This window comes from Rhea americana, unplaced genomic scaffold (genome assembly GCF_003343005.1).
Source record: "Rhea americana isolate MKP2758 unplaced genomic scaffold, rheAme1 scaffold_88, whole genome shotgun sequence".
NCBI lineage: Eukaryota > Metazoa > Chordata > Aves > Rheiformes > Rheidae > Rhea > Rhea americana.
Genome location: NW_028187066.1, coordinates 2,315,172 through 2,332,312, shown reverse-complemented (window position 1 = coordinate 2,332,312; position 17,141 = coordinate 2,315,172). Strand labels below are relative to the sequence as shown.

The window sequence follows — 17,141 nt, the reverse complement described above, 5'->3', positions numbered from 1 at the left end:
GGGGTGGTGGTGGGGGGCCCTCGTCTTGGGATGAAAAACATGGTATCCGGGGCTCGGCTGCGGAAGTGCTCTCTAACCTGCTGTCAGGCAGAGCTCTGCTCTCGGGTGGTTGTGTTATGCCAGCGCTCCCAAAGAGCGCGATGTAAAGCATGATGGTGGGCTTSGTCTGGAAAGCTGGAAATGAAGCTTCTCTGGGAAGAACTGAGGCTTGAGACTGAGACTAGGACTCTGTAGCTGCAGGTAGTCGCTGAATATTTGTGTACTTCTGCTCTTGCTTGCACAACCACTAAGCATTGCTGTGGTCACATGCAGTCACAGCAGAAATACACTTAAAAGTGACTTGCCTGGGCACTACAAGAAACTATGGCAATGGGCCTTTTAGCTAGTTGTGCCAGAAGCTTCAGCACTGTTCCTTTAGCTACACACATAAAGGCAATACTTAATTTTATTTTTGGTACCTTTCTTCCAGACCCCTCTAAAGAAGACTAATGCTCTCATTGCTCAGATGGGAATAACCTTCTTAAATGCAGTAAGTTCTTGCGTTAGCTCTTTGAACTGCTGAGGTTTATGTGTCTGTACAATTTATATTTTAAGGAATTGAAAAATCTCCAAACTCTGGCAATTATTTCACAAAGATTTTTTTTTTTGTAAAACTAGTCTCTAACTAGTTTCAGGTTTTGACATGACTGTAGCTTAAGGTCATATTCAGAGTCTGAGAAAGGAAATTTCACTCTTTAAAAGTAGTTGTGCTAACTTAAGCAATAAAGTAAAACTGAATAGTTTAAAAAAATTTATTATAAACTGAGAAGTACTAGAAGTAGTCACTTAAAAGTTTTAGCTTTATATGTGTTGAAAATATTCACTCTTTTTAATGTATCATCATGGCTAAAATAATGGAATGAATTAACTGGCAAACGATATTTTAATGGATACTTTTTGCTGTGTATAAACTGCATCTAATCTATAATGGGAGTGGGAGAAGAGCGTATGATGCAGAAACCTAAAGCTAGCTTTTTGTTACTGAAAATGCTTAAGATGTAATTCTGTGTGCCCAAAAAGTTTTTGAAGATTTAAAGTTGCTGAACTCTGATCAGCCTATTTCAAAACCTAATTTTTTGAGGAAAAGTTATTTTACAGTATCAATCTTATCTCTTTTTTATCTTGTCTTTCCAGTATGTTCCCAGTGCACTTTGCTGTCCCAGTCGAGCTAGTATTTTAACAGGAAAATACCCACATAATCATCATGTTGTCAATAACACTCTGGAAGGAAACTGTAGCAGCAAATCATGGCAGAAGATCCAAGAACCATATACCTTTCCTGCACTACTCAAAACTGTGTGTGGCTATCAAACATTCTTTGCTGGAAAGTATTTGAACGAGGTATTTCATGCTATGTTCCTCTTTTTTTTCCACTGTGACACAGTTTACCTGCCTTTTCCACCTTTCTAAAATATTCAATGGCTTTATATTTGAGTATGGATTCTCCAAAATATTTAAATCTGTATGGATGGAAGAATCTCTTTATTGAAGTAGGATAAGTGAGATGCAATGTTCTAATCCTCAGCTGAATTTAGTTAAAATCAGGTTCTGTAGGTGTCTGAACATTTTTTTAAAAGCTAACTGTGAAAACATGATGAAATCCAAAGTTGGGGTTGTTTTAAGTTCAGCTGTATTAATTGCTAGAGATGATGATTTTAATGGCAGTAAGAAATTCATAGAGGACTAGCATGTGGTTTGTATGAAGATGACCATCAGGCCAGCCTTAGACCAGGCAAGCTGTTAGAATAATGTTACTTAAATCAAATTATGCTTGTCTGAATATTCCTCGTTGGTATTTCCCCTTAAATAAGACAGAATATTTTCTTCTTAGCAGTTAATAAGTTACTTAAAATATTAAAGCCTCACTGAGACAGATTGGGAGAACAGAAATTAAACATCTCTACAGATGTTATCCAACATCTTACTGCTGAATCACTTATGTGGTGGGGTTTCTTTGGTTGTTTTTTGTTAAACTAAGTTGTAGTTTATATTACTTTGTGGTAGGCCTTTAAAATTCAGTACTGATAAAASTCTAAGATTAGACATGCCTCTCGAGTGGTGGGTTTTTTTGGAGCTAGATGTTTAAAAAGTTCTTAACAGCAGTATTTTTTTTCTTTTATTTTTTGATGGAAAATACTGGTGCTACAATAGGATATCTGAACGTGAATATTCATTGCCAGACAGAAATTTGTTTCTGCTGATGTTGCTGAGGCAGCTGGGGAAGAGAAGCTTATTTTGCTTCTTTTGAGTATCTCTTGACTCAGCATAATCTGCTGTCCCTGCAGTTAGGGGAACCATGTAAGTGGGAGGGGGCAGCCCTGAGACGCAGTGTTGTGTCACTCTGAGGCACCCTCTGTTTGGAATTTGGCGCTGATTCAGTAGCCACTTTCCTGTTTGCTGGCTTAGAGGCTGGCTGTTGCAGATCATTTGGTGCTAAGATGACAGAGGCTAACATTGTTTAAAGTTAAAACTGCCTCTTCAGGCAGGATGATGGAGACTAGTATATGCAAAACTTTCTTATGTGCTAACAGTTCAGAGGATACTAAACCTAAGACTGTCCTGTCACATATATGCTTTTTGATCACCTCTGATTACATGATACACCATATGTTCTATAGGATCTCCACATACTTTCATGTGCGGAGTAACACAGGAAATAAATTTTATAATTATTTGTATTTTATTGGTGAATGATAAGCTTTCGATCACCTTCTTTCTAGTTATTTAATTCTGCTTTCTTTAACAGGCTGTGTATCTGTCTTATGTGTATTTGGGGTTTTTCCATTCTGAAATGGAGTTTGGCTTAAATGTTTCTGACTGTATTGAATAAAGCACATGAACGTGAAACACGGCTTTTATTCATCRTATTTGAAACTGAGTCATTGTCTCCTCCTCCTCCCTCCCCCCTTTTTCTTTCAGTATGGAGCGGAAGATGCGGGAGGAGTAGGGCATGTACCTCCTGGATGGAGTTTTTGGTATGCTTTGGTATGTGGCTATTTTAATTTAGGTTGCTTTACAGTCTAACTTGTGTTCTAATTTTGCTGATTGTGAAATAGCAGGCAAAAAGTATCTAACAGCTTAATGCAAAATTTCTTTCCTTTTTGCCTCTATTGCATAAAAATGTCTTGGATTTTGTGAAGGCTATTCCCACCAGGATGTCTGAGGAAATACTCTGACTTAAAAGTGTAACATAATGATAAACCACATGATGTTGCTGAAGACCAGTTTTGAGAATTCTATGGTTTGCTTATAGCATACTTAAATTTGCCAAATACTAGCTGGCAGTTCACATTGACTATTCCAAGTAATAAATATGGATATTGCTTTTTATAAGTATGCGTATGACTCTTCTCTTTTTTTACAGGAAAAAAATTCGAAGTATTACAACTATACTCTTTCAGTGAATGGCAAAGCACGAAGGCATGGTGAAAACTACAGTGTAGATTACCTTACAGATGTACTGGTAAGAAACACCTGTGATACAGAAGCTACTCATGACTGGATAATACATCATGCTGGAGGGGCAGGGGTCAGGGGACAGTTTATTAGGCTGCATTTGTTCATTTAAAAACTACATGATCGTGCTGTTGTAGTTATGAGGGTACCCCAGCAAAACAAGATTCCAGATATCTTAAAAGATTAGAAGGCTGTATGTACAAGCTGTGGACTAAAAGGTTGACTTCTGTGGCACATGAAGAACATGATGCATGTAGGCACTCCAATATTACAATRCTAGGTATCTGAGCATTCAAGAGCAGTATTTTTTTTAGGCTACTCCTCTGAAAAAAAATTATTTCAAGACTTAAGGATGTTTCACTACAATATACACAGCTTCTGTAACAGACAGAAAACTGGGCCAAGATTTCGGTGGGAAGTTAGACACTTAGAAGTAACTTTACACCATGTTTCATTTGTTAGCTATTGCAGTGTATCAGTATCTTGTAATCTGCAACTACATCAAACTGGTAACTTGGAAATAAAAAGGCTGATCAACTCTGTGTGTAAGGGCAATATACAGACTCTACTGAAATATGTAGCAGACCAGGGACATTTTTAGCCTGTTTACTCTCTTACAATAAAGACAGATAGAAAATAGTTAAAGGAAAATTCCAAGAGTTACTTCTGCTTTTTTTCTAATTTGAATCTGTTTAGCAACTAGCTTTAGTGGTAGGGCACACTCTACCACATGTGTACGCGTACTTTTTTCTTTTCCCCTTCTGGAGTTTCAAGTTGACATGCTGTGTGTGAGCTCCCTAACAATACCAAATAATGTGCTGTAGTAGCACTCAAAAGTTCTTTGCTAATGATAAGTCTTGTTGTGCAGTCAATTCATAATCTTYCACTGAAACTCTAACGAGTTTCATTGTCAGTGGGTTCTTTTAACAAAGACAGCTGCTTACTAGGAACTGAACTGATTGATGTTTCTTAAGACACTGAACAGCTGTCTGATTAAATTTAGATTTTACACTGGCCTAGGCTAGATTGGAATTGGTAAGTCAGAAATGAGGCTATCCTATTACTGGTGTTGTACTTGCCTTTTTGATCTTTCAGCAGCTCGTAAACATTTTGACCAATAGTTTATTGCTATATAAAATGCTTATTTGTGTTGGGGTGCCTACTGATGATCAAAGCTAGTGCTTAAATAGCTTAATGTGGAGTAACAGCCATGCTTACACTGCCAAATCTGCAGTGATAGATGATCAACAGGAACARATTGCTGATAAGTTTCTTGTGTTGCATGCTGTGTTGTACAAGCATCCCTCTCCTGACTGAGGGTATTTGCACAATTAAGTCAGTCTAGTATTGAGAATCTGAACACCTGAGTCTGTCTACTGCAGTCCTGACATACTGCACTTTAATCTCCTAACAAAATCTAAGTTGACTAGTTCTACAAACTTCTTTACTACCTGGTTTCTGAAGACCTTCATACAGTTCTTCCTTCCTCGCAACTTGTACACCCAAGCAACTAGGACTAGGCTTCAATCATATGATGACAGACTTGAAGGATAAGAAAAACTCCTACTGGGTTTTGTACTGTGGGGAATTCCTAGTGTATTGTCTCTTCCAGAGGAATAAAAGGAAATCCAGAGTGGGATATGCTAATCAGACAGGAAAGGAAAATGTGAGTAGTGAAGGACTGATCTGTAAGCAGTAACTTTGAAGTCTGTTAATTGCAAAGACCAATTAATGGAAACCTAAAATGCAACTCATCTCTTCCAACTTGCCACTTGAAATTGTATATAGGCTGAAGTGAAAATGAGTGTGCAATAGAGTGACGCGAGTGGGATCTAAACTACACTTTGTTAGAACTTCCAGCTTCAACAGCAGAAATGTGACACCCACTGAAAACTGAGTTAGCTACAGAATGAGCGTAAGTTATAAACAGTGGAGCTCATAAATCTCTTTTTAGGAAAAATTGCCATTTCAGATGACAACTGAAACTGCCATATTCTGATTTGCCAGGCAGGAGATTGTATCTGAGAGCCTCAGAAAGACTTAAGGCTATTTTAAAAAAAGATACTTCTCTTTTTACTCTATAAAGGGAGAGTTTAGGTGGATTTTCTAGCTACTTGGAGTAGGTAGAATGGGATGAAAAGCTGGAGTCCATCTTTCACAACCTTTCTATGAGCCTTCCCAAACTAAATAATGTAAAGGTCCAAAGTAGAATGCTATTCAGAAATGTGGGACAAAGGATTTTGTTTAACATGAATACTTGAGATAAGTAATCATAACCTGCTATTTCAGATGTAGATGTGCAAATGGTGWGTTTCTGAAATAGCTTACACGTTGCCAGTGCTATTGCTCTAAATAAATTACACATTTAGTTTGGATTTTAAATATTCCTCGTTTTCCTTTGGTATTACAACTCTTTCTCCCCTTCCAACAAAACTGTTTGCAGGCTAACATGTCTTTGGACTTCTTGGAATATAAATCGAATTTTGAACCCTTCTTTATGATGATCTCCACTCCAGCACCACACTCACCTTGGACAGCTGCTCCACAGTATAAAAACAGTTTTCAGAATGTCAGTGCACCAAGAAACAGCAATTTTAACATTCATGGAAAGGTAAGCTAACTGGAAAGAATCTACATAGACTATTTCACAAGTTTGAGAGCAGTAGACAATTAACTTGATCTGCATATTTAGTTTAAATGGTGAGAAGAATAGGCTAGTACCATGACTACTGATTGCTTAGTTATTTTAAATGCATAAGACAGATTATACAAAATACTAGTATTGTGATATTAAGAATTTTGCAAATTAAAAAAAATCAGTGGAGAAAATTATATGCAGTACAACAGGAATAATGATTGATAAATGGAGAAAAGATTAATTGCTTGGCCAATTTCCAGACCTTTCTGAAGTTCTTTAAAAGATTCTTTCATTGCCCTCCAGTATGTTTAAGAGAACGTGTAGGTAGTGTGCTACATAAACAGTCAGGCGAAGAATGAAAGAGCCCTCCTCTTCTATGCAGGTCTGTTCAGATGGGCAGGATTGTCCATTATTTGAGTTCATTAAAAAGCTGTCCCTATTTATCAGGCTGAGCAGAGGATTTCCTGAAATCATGAGCTGCAAGGCCCAGGGTCACCAGGGACTTTGAGAATTTGCCTTTCATTTGTTGAAATAATCAGACTTGCTGAGCCTAATGTTAGAAGCTTGTGGTATTCGTGACAGGGCAGTGCCTTCCACTGCCAATTAACTTAGCCACATGAGGTCCAGCTTAGACTGTTTTGCTGCAATTTATTCTGCCTATAACTTAAAGTGAAGGCCACAAACACTTTATATAGTAAGGTATTTAACTTTCAAGTTTCTGTATCTTTTTGTCCAATTAATCTCAAATATAGACCTCTCTACTGTTCAGTCTTCASCTGATTCACTTCAAGATTTATTCCTGATCTTCAGTGTAAGTGATGTCACTGCCTAAATGCCTGCCTGGAGCCCAGTGATATGTGTATCTTTGAGGTCACTATGACTCATGTAGTCCAGAGTGAGACTTTTCTGACTGAAGATCATAGCTTGTGGAATGACTGTGCTTATCAGCGTGATGTAAAAGAATGAATGAAGGGGGAGGAGAGGCTGCAAGTAGTAAAGAATGAAACTTAATGGACTGGGCTAAAGTATCTATACTAGGGAGTAGGAATTAGAATCTCCTTCCATGAAAGGAATCCTAACTGTATCTTGGACTCCATTACTGTAATAACCAAATGATTTCAAAATAATAAGCTAGAAGTAATTTGACCAGTGAAGTCAGCGGCTAGCCAAAAATACAGCGGAGGAGTTGCTCCACATAAAGCAAAGGCGTATGTCTACATACCACAAAGCAAAATGACTTACTTGATCTTTCATAGTTACTATCTGTGGATGCAGAATTGTAATTGGTTTCACAATAGGAACATGCTAATGTTACTCTTCTTCCTAGAGACAAAATAGCTATGATCATTGACAGTCCGCTTTTCTTTAATTGGYAGTGTGTGTTAGTGAAGCTCCAAGAAGACTTAGGGGTCAAGGTTTCCTAGAAACAATGTTTCCTAGCACAAGTTCTACGACAGTAATAAACAGACATTTGGGCACAGACGCTCAAGTCATTGATGTGTTTTAATGCCTGCTAGGCAGCCTTTCATTGTAGTCTTGATTCCTGAACTAATTGCCTAGCTTCCTTGCATAGAAAGTGGGCAAGGGATATAAAAAGGAGCTAACCAGGGGGAATCTGCATGAAGAGTAGGATTGAAATTCTTGTTAGATTCTGGCCAGTCGTGAGCACTCTAATCTCTGTGCAAGTTCCTCAGCTCTGACCTATCTGTTGGTATAAGTACCTGTCTGCTTTGCAAAGCAGGACTCTTGATATACCAGAGGAGAGGTGTAACTAAGCTCTTCTGAGACAGAAGTTGACCAAGATATGTCACGTTTTCTCTTGCATGGGTTGTTTTGCCTGCAGGATCAGAGCATAGCTATATTCAGGTCCTGCTGGCAAGATACAATATCTTGTCTCAAGGTCTCCCAGATTTTCCTTGAAATCAGCACGCAGGCAGACAGGAAGACTTGGTAGAAAGCTTTATAYGTTTCTTGTGGAAAATACTTGATGGGCACTGGCAAGGACCAGATTTGAGGACTCTATAGCAGTATCAAGTTTGCTTAAATCCACAAAGATATTTAGGTGCTATGTGAAGTTCCTGAAACTTCAGAGAAAGCTAGAAAGCAGAGTAGCCCAGAACAAAAAGAAGATTCTATTTCAGTAAGTGGCTTATCAGCCTGATTTACACAGCTCAGCTGTGCTGTGAAGAAGGCCCCTTCTGAGCCTACCTCCAGTGAAAAGTGTGCAGGTGAGGTTGCCCCCCCCCCCTTTGTTCTCTGAAGAACTTCGGAGTTGGGGAGTAGGGGGTGTGAGGTGGCTTCTGTTATCTTTCCCTTCCCACCAATAGGTGATGTGTGCTAGATGTTTGGTCTTGATCATCTAGCCAGCTTTCTTGCCAAAACAGACTTGGTGTTTCTCCAGAGAGTTATTTTACAATTGCCAGAAAAGTAAGATCTGAATATTACTGAATTAAACTGGGCTTGATAGTAATTCTCCACCAGAAATCCCTCCATCACTTTGCAAAAGCAGAAAACAAACTGTAGAACATGCGTCACTTCACTGCGAGTCCTTAAAGCCTGTGCACTTTCAGAGTCAGTCTTGTSACAAGAAGGAAATTGCATAACTAGAGGCTCTACAGAAAAGTGTCCCAAATAAATAAAGGCTGGAGCTGAGGACTCAATCTGACTTATTAAATGAAAAAGTGTAAAGTTGCACTGATTCTTCCTTGATTCTGCTTCCCACTAATACTAATCTAAGTTGTATACAGTAGACCTTTCCATGTATCTGTACAGTAGCTGACTCAGTTCAGACTGCTGCTTTAGGATGTGCGAGTACATCATTTTTTTGAGTTAAACTGTCTCAGTTGCTTTTTGGGAGGGAGGGAAGGGAAGGGCTGTTTCTGAAAACTGGAGATAAAGCTAGAAGCTATAACCCTTCAGTAAAACAAACACTCTTTCTGGAGTAAAGAATCCAAATGGAAGTGTAGTATTTCTGTTCACTTCAACAGCATCTAACCGAGAATTCATGGGCTATTATTCTGATTATGGCACTACAAAAATCTCTGTCCTTGCCTTTCCATAAATTGGTTAGTACTTTACTCTTGATGCAGGAGTTCCTACCTGACCTCTACCTGTGTTGGGATGCTCACAAACCTTTGAGTCCCAAAACAATTCCACTTTGACAACTAAGTCCAAGCTTGTAATGCTGCTCAACCCTTCAGGCTTCCCTTCCTCCTTTCTTTCTCCATCAAACCTGTATCAGGTTGGGAGAGCCATCCCCCTTTCTTTCTCCATCAAACCGGTATCAGGCTGGGAGAGCCATCCCCAGGTCCTTTCACAAATTTCTTCCAGATTGTTTTGAAAAAAATCTGTAGCTATTGTTTTTTCACCAAGGTCTGAGTATACTGGAGCTTTGTTCTCCTGTTACAGCTTAGATTCTTACATGGACTGAAAGGGAAACCTGCAGTCAGGTCAATTTGATAGCATTACATAGCTATTTACAGGAATCATGCAGATGTTTTACTCTAAACAAGATTTCTGTTGTAGTCAGTCTAACAAAGGTTTAGAAGCTAGCACAAAACTGTTCACSTGTACTTCTCTGCTGTACTAATTTTTGTCTTTTTTTCCCAGAACAAGCACTGGTTAATTCGACAAGCAAAAACTCCAATGACTAACTCCTCAATACAGTTTCTTGATGATGCTTATAGAAAGAGGTAGGGATTTCTTTTGATTTCTAAAACGCCTACTTCTGAAACTCCTCCGCCCAAAAAAAAAAAAAAAAAATATATATATATATATATATATAATTTTTTAAAAGGGCTGTAGTAAGTCTGCCAATAGACATCCAGTTACCTGTAATAGTTTTCTGGGATCTGTCGAGACAGACCTTGCTTTCAGTTCACCTTTTGCAAAGAAACTTGTAACTGACTTCAGAAACCTTCTGCTCTCAAACATTGCTATCTTTTATAGTAAAGATCAGTTATGCTGAGTTTCTTTATTGTTTCTCTGATTTCACAGAACATATGCTTCTTCTAAGGCACTTGAATTCAAGAAGAATCTTGAATTGTTCTAGAATTTGATATACATCAAATAAGATCAATGTATCTGCCAGCTAGTCTGTTCTATTAACCTTGCCTCTTGGTCTGCGCTCTCATTAGATGCGAATACCTGTAATAATTAGCCAAGGAGGATAGGTTTTTGTTTTTCTTTTCTGAAGACATGGGGGAGGGGGATAAAGTGAAGGTACAGTTAATCCCTTAAGTGTGTGTGTGTGTGTGTGTGTAAAGGGGAGTATTGGTTTATATTGTAGGAGTGTGGGGTTTTTTTGTTTTGTTGTTGTTAAGTTCTGGAACAGACATTAACTTAACTTCTTTGGGCAGTTATCACATATTAGCTTGTCACTTTGGAGATGGAAGACTAAGTTGTGCTTTTCAGGCACTTGCTTTATAAAACATTTAAGTAAAATTATGCAATAAAATTTTAAATCAACCTTGAAGACCGCAGAGCCCAAGARTTGAATAACTTAATTCAGCATAATACTAGCCTGTGGAGGCTTATTACTGGCTTATCAGAAGCAGTCACTTGTCTCAACAGCAGACCCTGTGACACAGGATAGAGTAACTACTAGTTCGAGGCCTTTACATACACCAGAATAATGAACCTTGCTATTGAAAGAGTAATACAAAATACCTGATGTAATTTTCAAACAGAAAGGATACTCTGTAGATAACTAAATTCATGGAACACTTGCRTTTAATATTAAAAACTAGGTACAAAGAAGTAATAGCAAGTGACCTTGCAGGAGATCACTCTGACTCTTTGCTGCCTGTATTGCTTCAAAGCTAGTCTTGGCTGCCTCCAGATAAGATTGCAAGTAATCAACATTTTGACCTTTCTCAGACGCTACAGAACAAAATCAACAAGAAGTGAAGAAGACAAACAGTCTATTTCTATCTTAAATTGCAACTTCAAACAGTAATCTATCCAGTTTGTTTTCGGAATACAAAAAATAATCTGCTTACAGCATGTACATTGCTGATCTAAAGCATAATATAAATGTTAACAGTATTCATAATTATTCTAAACTTTAATACTCTAGTATGACTTACTTTTTTTTTCTGTATAGGTGGCAAACTCTGCTGTCAGTAGATGATCTGATAGAAAAGTTGGTGAAGAAACTGGAATTCCATGGAGAGTTAGATAACACTTACATCTTTTACACATCAGACAATGGTTTTCATACTGGTAAGATGTTCATCACTTACTGAAAAATTGTAGATGATCTGGGAATTGCTTAACTAGTCACACTCATGACCACTCCAGAAAWTGGAGACAGCAGTTGCAGAAAAACTCCACATGTGAGAAGTCCTACTTTGACTTGCAGCGCATTCTTGCAATTTTTTTGTTGTTTGAGCATTAATCTTTACCACTGTATTGTAACATATGTAAAATTAGGACGGAAATGGAGGAAAGAGCTATATTCTGTAGAAAGAGTTGCTATGAAAGAGTTGACCAGTAAAAGTCTGTCTCAAAAGAACAATCTTTTTGACTTTCTCTGCTGCGGAACATGATACATCTAAGCTGTTAAATCCCATATAATGTGGCTTGTACTAACAAGTTCTTAGTTCACATCCTCCCATTTTGTTAATGTAGTTGTTAAGAATCTCTTCTGACTTCTTAAAACTGGTTCTTGTAAATTACATGGAGTAATGCAAAACTTCTTAAAACCTGGAACAAAACCTTTAACTTTCCCTTTCTGATTTTGTTGAACAGGCCAGTTCTCATTGCCAATAGACAAACGGCAGTTGTATGAGTTTGATATCAAAGTCCCCTTGCTAGTCCGAGGACCAGGAATAAAACCAAATCAGACAAACAAGGTAAGATCAGAAATGAAGACAAAATACTTGTTTGCTTCTAATATTGTTACAAAATACTTGTTTGCTTCTAATATTGTTTTGCAGTTACCCAATTTAGATATAATTTATGCTCCCACTTACGTAAATGAAATCTGTAAGGTGGTACAAGGTATAAGACCTCACTTTCAAAAAAAAAAAAAAGAAAGAAAGAAAAAGAAAGAAAAAGAAAAGAGGGGAAAAAAAAACACTATGTGCCCCCATCTTTGATCAGTAAAATCGTAAAATGACAGAATTGGTAACTACAGAAATAAATAAGGTGCAGAAAATACATAAGATTCACACACACACACACACACACACACACACAAAAACACTTCGAAATGTTACAGAGTTGAAATTAAATGCTGTTTAGATGTTAACTAAACTTACAAGTGCCTAAAATACAAAAGTCTTATTATACCTGTTAGGTTCCAGTCTTTGTAACTGGTTCCCTCACCCTACAGATGCTTGTTGCAAACATTGATTTGGGTCCCACTATTCTGGATATCGCAGGGTATGACCTGAACAAGACTCAAATGGATGGGATGTCACTACTGCCACTGTTGGTAAGTGGATGGACAGGGATAGTAACCAGTAATTCTTGTAAACRTTATTCTTCAAAGTGAATGCAGCTTTCTTCAGTGGACTAGGTGGACTTGCAATTCCTATTTTTCCCTTGATGGCACTTTCACCCAGGGTTTTCATAACTTAGTGAGAACACAGATATGCTGTTTAAATGCAGGTGTATTTTGATAAGCTCTGCAGCATCTGGGTCTCTTTGTAATATAAACTATGTCGTCCTCTGGCTAATCTTGCCATTTGTAATCATTTCTGTTTTGAAGGCTGTATGTTGTTTCCACTTTATACGCTCCCTCCCCTTTTGATTAGTACTTCTGAGTATACACATAAAACAAAAGCATACTGTGCTTACTTAAATCTTTTGTTTGCTTCAGTTTTAAGAACTAGTGTTTCCCCCTAACGTCTGGCAAAACTTTCTTACTTCCATAAAGTAAACCTGACCTTTCCAATAAGTGAGCAGAAGCCTATTTAAATAAAGCTGCTTGTAGCTGATCCTTTTAGTTTTAATTAAATTTAGTCTATAAATTGAAGGCAGATTACTTGGAAATGTAGGAGATCATCCAGATTTAAAACAGTCCTTTGCTATTAAAACCTTGTATCCAAGCCTTAAGCTGTTCTTTAGATGGAAGCAGGTAAAAGGCATCTAGTTTAAACTCTGTCAGAATCAAAACTCTAGAACTCATTCTTTTATTGAATATGCCTGTGATGGTGCTGTATGTTAACCTACAGCATTTCCCCCCTCTTTAGCTTTAAAAAAGTAGCTACAAATAGAGCGGTTTAAAAACTTAGTTGCTGCTTAAAGCTGTTTCTTTTCTTTTGCCAAGGCTATTTTTTTCCCCATTTGTTGTGGTAGTTTGACTTACAAGTTAAAGAGAAATAGCCTACAGAGAGATCTTGCCTGTAATATCATAGTATGACTTGGCCACATGGCTCCTATCTTACTGCATGATTCTTGATGCATCAAAGCTATACATTAGGGCACCTTCTTATCAAGGTTTAATTTTTTTTTAATTGGATCCGTCTTCCAGTTACATAAGACATTTTACCCAACGGCTGAATATTACTTTAAGACCAACTCAAACTGGGGACTGTGACTCAAACTGCTGTGTAACCAATGAACAGCTTTTGTATTACCCCAGGCATGGAAAACTTCTGTTTCACAGTGCAGTAAAGTCATATTAACTTCCTGTCCTAGAGAGGAGATAAAAACGTGACGTGGAGATCAGACTTCTTGGTGGAATACCAAGGAGAAGGATACAACGGCAGCGATCCTACCTGCCCTGGCCTAGGACCTGGTGTTACAGTAAGAACAACAAAATTTGTTAATATTAGCTGCTGAGTTTATTAGCTGCTGAGTTAATACTAGCTGCTGAGTTAAACCTCTGTTTGCTCTATGGGCTAACCTGGTTCTAGAAATAAGCTTCTAGGGACTAGTTTTTAGCATTTCTATAGGAGCTAGCTTTGTAACTGCTGTACAACAAAAACTTCTAARAGACACCAAACATACAAAACTGGTCTGCACACTGTACATAACACACTCACCCTTTCAGTGGGGAACTATAGGGCCTCCAGACTAGAGGAGACCACAGAACTATCCAGCAGGATGTGGTCTTGGAGWAATGGGTGGCAGTGATAGTGTTCTTATAAACCGCCAAAGGCCTTGTTGCAGGTTTTTAGCTGAAACTGTTACTCAAGTCACTAGCTATGCTGTGAAAATCAGAAGAGGTCATTTTAATAGTGTTGGTGGTTTTGCTATTCTCTTTGGTATACTTGAATTTTTGTCTAGGAAGCTAATGTATTATGTGAGAATTAACCAGTAACACCACCTCAAATTTAGAAGATGTATTTTTGTTTAAAATCTCCAGTGGAGATTTGCACCTGTTTTCTAAGATTTTGGTGTTCATCAGTTAACTGCAGTTGGTTTGAGCTGTTATAGAGTTTAGGGAAAGGATTACTACTTTCTTTTTTCCTAAGTATTTGTTCGCTGCTTTCTTCACAGCACTGTTTCCCAGACTGTGTCTGTGAAGATTCCTATAACAATACATATGCTTGTGTAAGGACACTGTCAACCTCCTGGGATCTGCAGTACTGTGAATTTGATGACCGAGAGGTAATTGTCTCGCTAACAGATGTTAATTCGTCACAACTATGCTAGTCACTGTCTGCAGTCTTATCTATTCTCAAGGTTTGCATAAAGTACTCTGAAAAGCAGATTAGCATTGCTTGTAGGATAAGCAGCAGTTTAACTACTGATGAGAATGTTCCACCAAAACTGTGGTGGGGTTTAAAAAAAGAGGGAGGGGAAGGAGAATAGCCTAAACTATGATGATTGCCTTTAATGTTAGTCATCTAGCAGCCTCATGCGGAGTTGTACTAGGGCTGGGTTCAGTTCTGCCTTATCCTGATTCCACGCAGCAGACTCTTTTGTACTACAAATATTTTTGTTACATAGCATTTTTGCCACTGCTCTTATATTCAGTTGCAACTGTCTTTCTTGGGGAGAACTGAAATCTCAGACTAATAATCATTTCTCTTCTATTTTGCAAGCATTTGGTGCTTCTTGTGGCAAACTGAGAAAGAACCTCTCTAACCTTAGTTTAAGTTGTTCGGGTATATGGGACATAATACCCTCCTGCAGAAGGTTCAAATTCAAGTCTCACTAAAGAAGCACTAGCTTTATGAACAAAACTGAAGTGTTACAGGGCTGATATTACTTGTACCCACTTGCACACAGTTTTTCCCAAAAAAAACATCAAGTTTGAAGCAACTACTTGGACCACAAACTTAATCAATCACCCTGTGAGTAGATATATAGGAAACACATAACTATCAGGGGCCCCCAACTACCATGACAGCATACAAAGCACTAACAATTTACAATAAATTTAGAACTTACAGCTGAAGAATAAATTTTGTAACTGGGTTGTTGCAGGAAGCCAGGAAGACTGTATAAATGATTAAGATGCTGATTAACAGACTCTGCCCTCTTTTCCATTGGCTAACAACTTATGATGAAGTAGAATGAATGCTATCTTTCACTGTAAAAGTAGACTCCAAAGCTGATTTCCGATGTCTTTTTTTTTTTGCTGCTTTTTTTTTTTATTATTACATAGCTGCTGCACTTCTGGGTTACTCAGCTTATCTGGGRGAACTAAGTTAGGACTAGCAGTATTGGGAAGATGCAGCAATGTGGTTTTTAATTTTGTACTGAACTTYGAGAGACCTTGCAACCAAGCTTCTGCTGACATGTCTTCAAGTTATACACAACCTAGACAGCTTTAACCAATGTCTACTGCAATTGCATCTACTGTAGCACCTTAGCTGAATTCTTGAGATATGCTTGCCCAGTATTTGTTCTACAAAATGGTTCAAAGACTTATTCTACCAAAAACTGAATCTGCCCTAAATTCTTCCAAGCAAACATTCTGATTCTCAAAGCACACAATAAAAAGCTTCTTTCTAGTAGGCTTGTATATTTGGCATAATTTGTGTGTGTATTGTTAAGACATATGAGTTGTATAGCTCTACGTAGAGGGCAACCGTACACAATTTCATGACCATCATGTCACTATTGTATCTGTTAAGATCAATCAATGAAATGACAGCCAGGGTCAGGAATTTTTCCCCATGGTCTTTTGCTTAGGATTTGTGAGCTTTAAGGCAGGGTCTATTTATCTGTCAGAAAAGCATTTACTATACAGCAGACTGGTAGGGGAGAGTGTTTGTAGGGGAAGTTTTGGGAGGGGGAGAGTGTAAGTAAAAAATCTTCCAACAATACTATACTGTATYAAAATATTACCTACCAACTTCCCTGCCTTTGGCCAGTTTGCCACTAGGGTGAAATACAGCTTATGTATGGGAATGCTGCAATGTAACACTTGGTGCTGTATGTTGTCATAAACTGTTCTTCCCAAATAGCCTTAATTAGCATTTAGCTCTTAATATATTGCAAAAACATTTTTCTGTTAAACAGGTGTTTGTGGAAGTATACAACTTGACTGCAGATCCGCACCAGATCAATAATATTGCTAAAACAATAGATCAAGAAATTCTAGAAAAGATGAACTATCGATTAATGATGCTGCAGTCCTGTTCAGGAGCAACCTGCCGTACACCAGGTGTCTTTGATCCTGGGTAAACACTGTTTTTAATGGTTATAATGCTTTTAAGTATAACTGTATACTTTTAGAGAATAAGCTTTCATGAAAGGTGTTTATAATGGAATAGATTATCACTGGCATATAGACTTTTGTTTAACAGGGAGGATTTCTTGATTCTTCTCTTGTTTTAATCTTTAATTTAACCTACCAAACATCACTTAATGATATTAATATGACTACTTTAATCTTGTCAGCCACTGACTTAGAATAGTGGAGCTTGCARCTATACTGAGCAGTCAACAGAGAAGCAACTTCACATTTGCCTGCAGATGAAGAGCTCTGCATATTTTTGTAGGCAGGAATTACTTGCTCTGATTATTTCTGGAGCTGCTGTTGGCAAAGAAACATTTACTGCAGGACCTAAGCTGCATGTATTAGTCAACCTTTATAAGTAAA

At 37.8% G+C, this 17,141-nt stretch overlaps 1 protein-coding gene across 2 annotated transcripts in view; it reads left to right on the top strand.

The window, feature by feature from the left end:
• GNS (glucosamine (N-acetyl)-6-sulfatase) overlaps window positions 1–17,141 on the top strand; it is a 21,384-nt gene that overhangs the window by 600 nt on the left and 3,643 nt on the right. For both annotated transcript variants that reach the window (XM_085323813.1, XM_085323811.1), the window contains 12 exons: window positions 470–529; window positions 1,174–1,380; window positions 2,959–3,024; window positions 3,404–3,502; window positions 5,939–6,106; window positions 9,743–9,825; window positions 11,238–11,356; window positions 11,885–11,988; window positions 12,471–12,572; window positions 13,781–13,888; window positions 14,585–14,695; window positions 16,559–16,719. In XM_085323813.1, coding sequence (XP_085179939.1) covers window positions 470–529; window positions 1,174–1,380; window positions 2,959–3,024; window positions 3,404–3,502; window positions 5,939–6,106; window positions 9,743–9,825; window positions 11,238–11,356; window positions 11,885–11,988; window positions 12,471–12,572; window positions 13,781–13,888; window positions 14,585–14,695; window positions 16,559–16,719 — 1,388 coding nt within the window. The remainder of the gene's footprint in view (window positions 1–469; window positions 530–1,173; window positions 1,381–2,958; window positions 3,025–3,403; window positions 3,503–5,938; window positions 6,107–9,742; window positions 9,826–11,237; window positions 11,357–11,884; window positions 11,989–12,470; window positions 12,573–13,780; window positions 13,889–14,584; window positions 14,696–16,558; window positions 16,720–17,141) is intronic.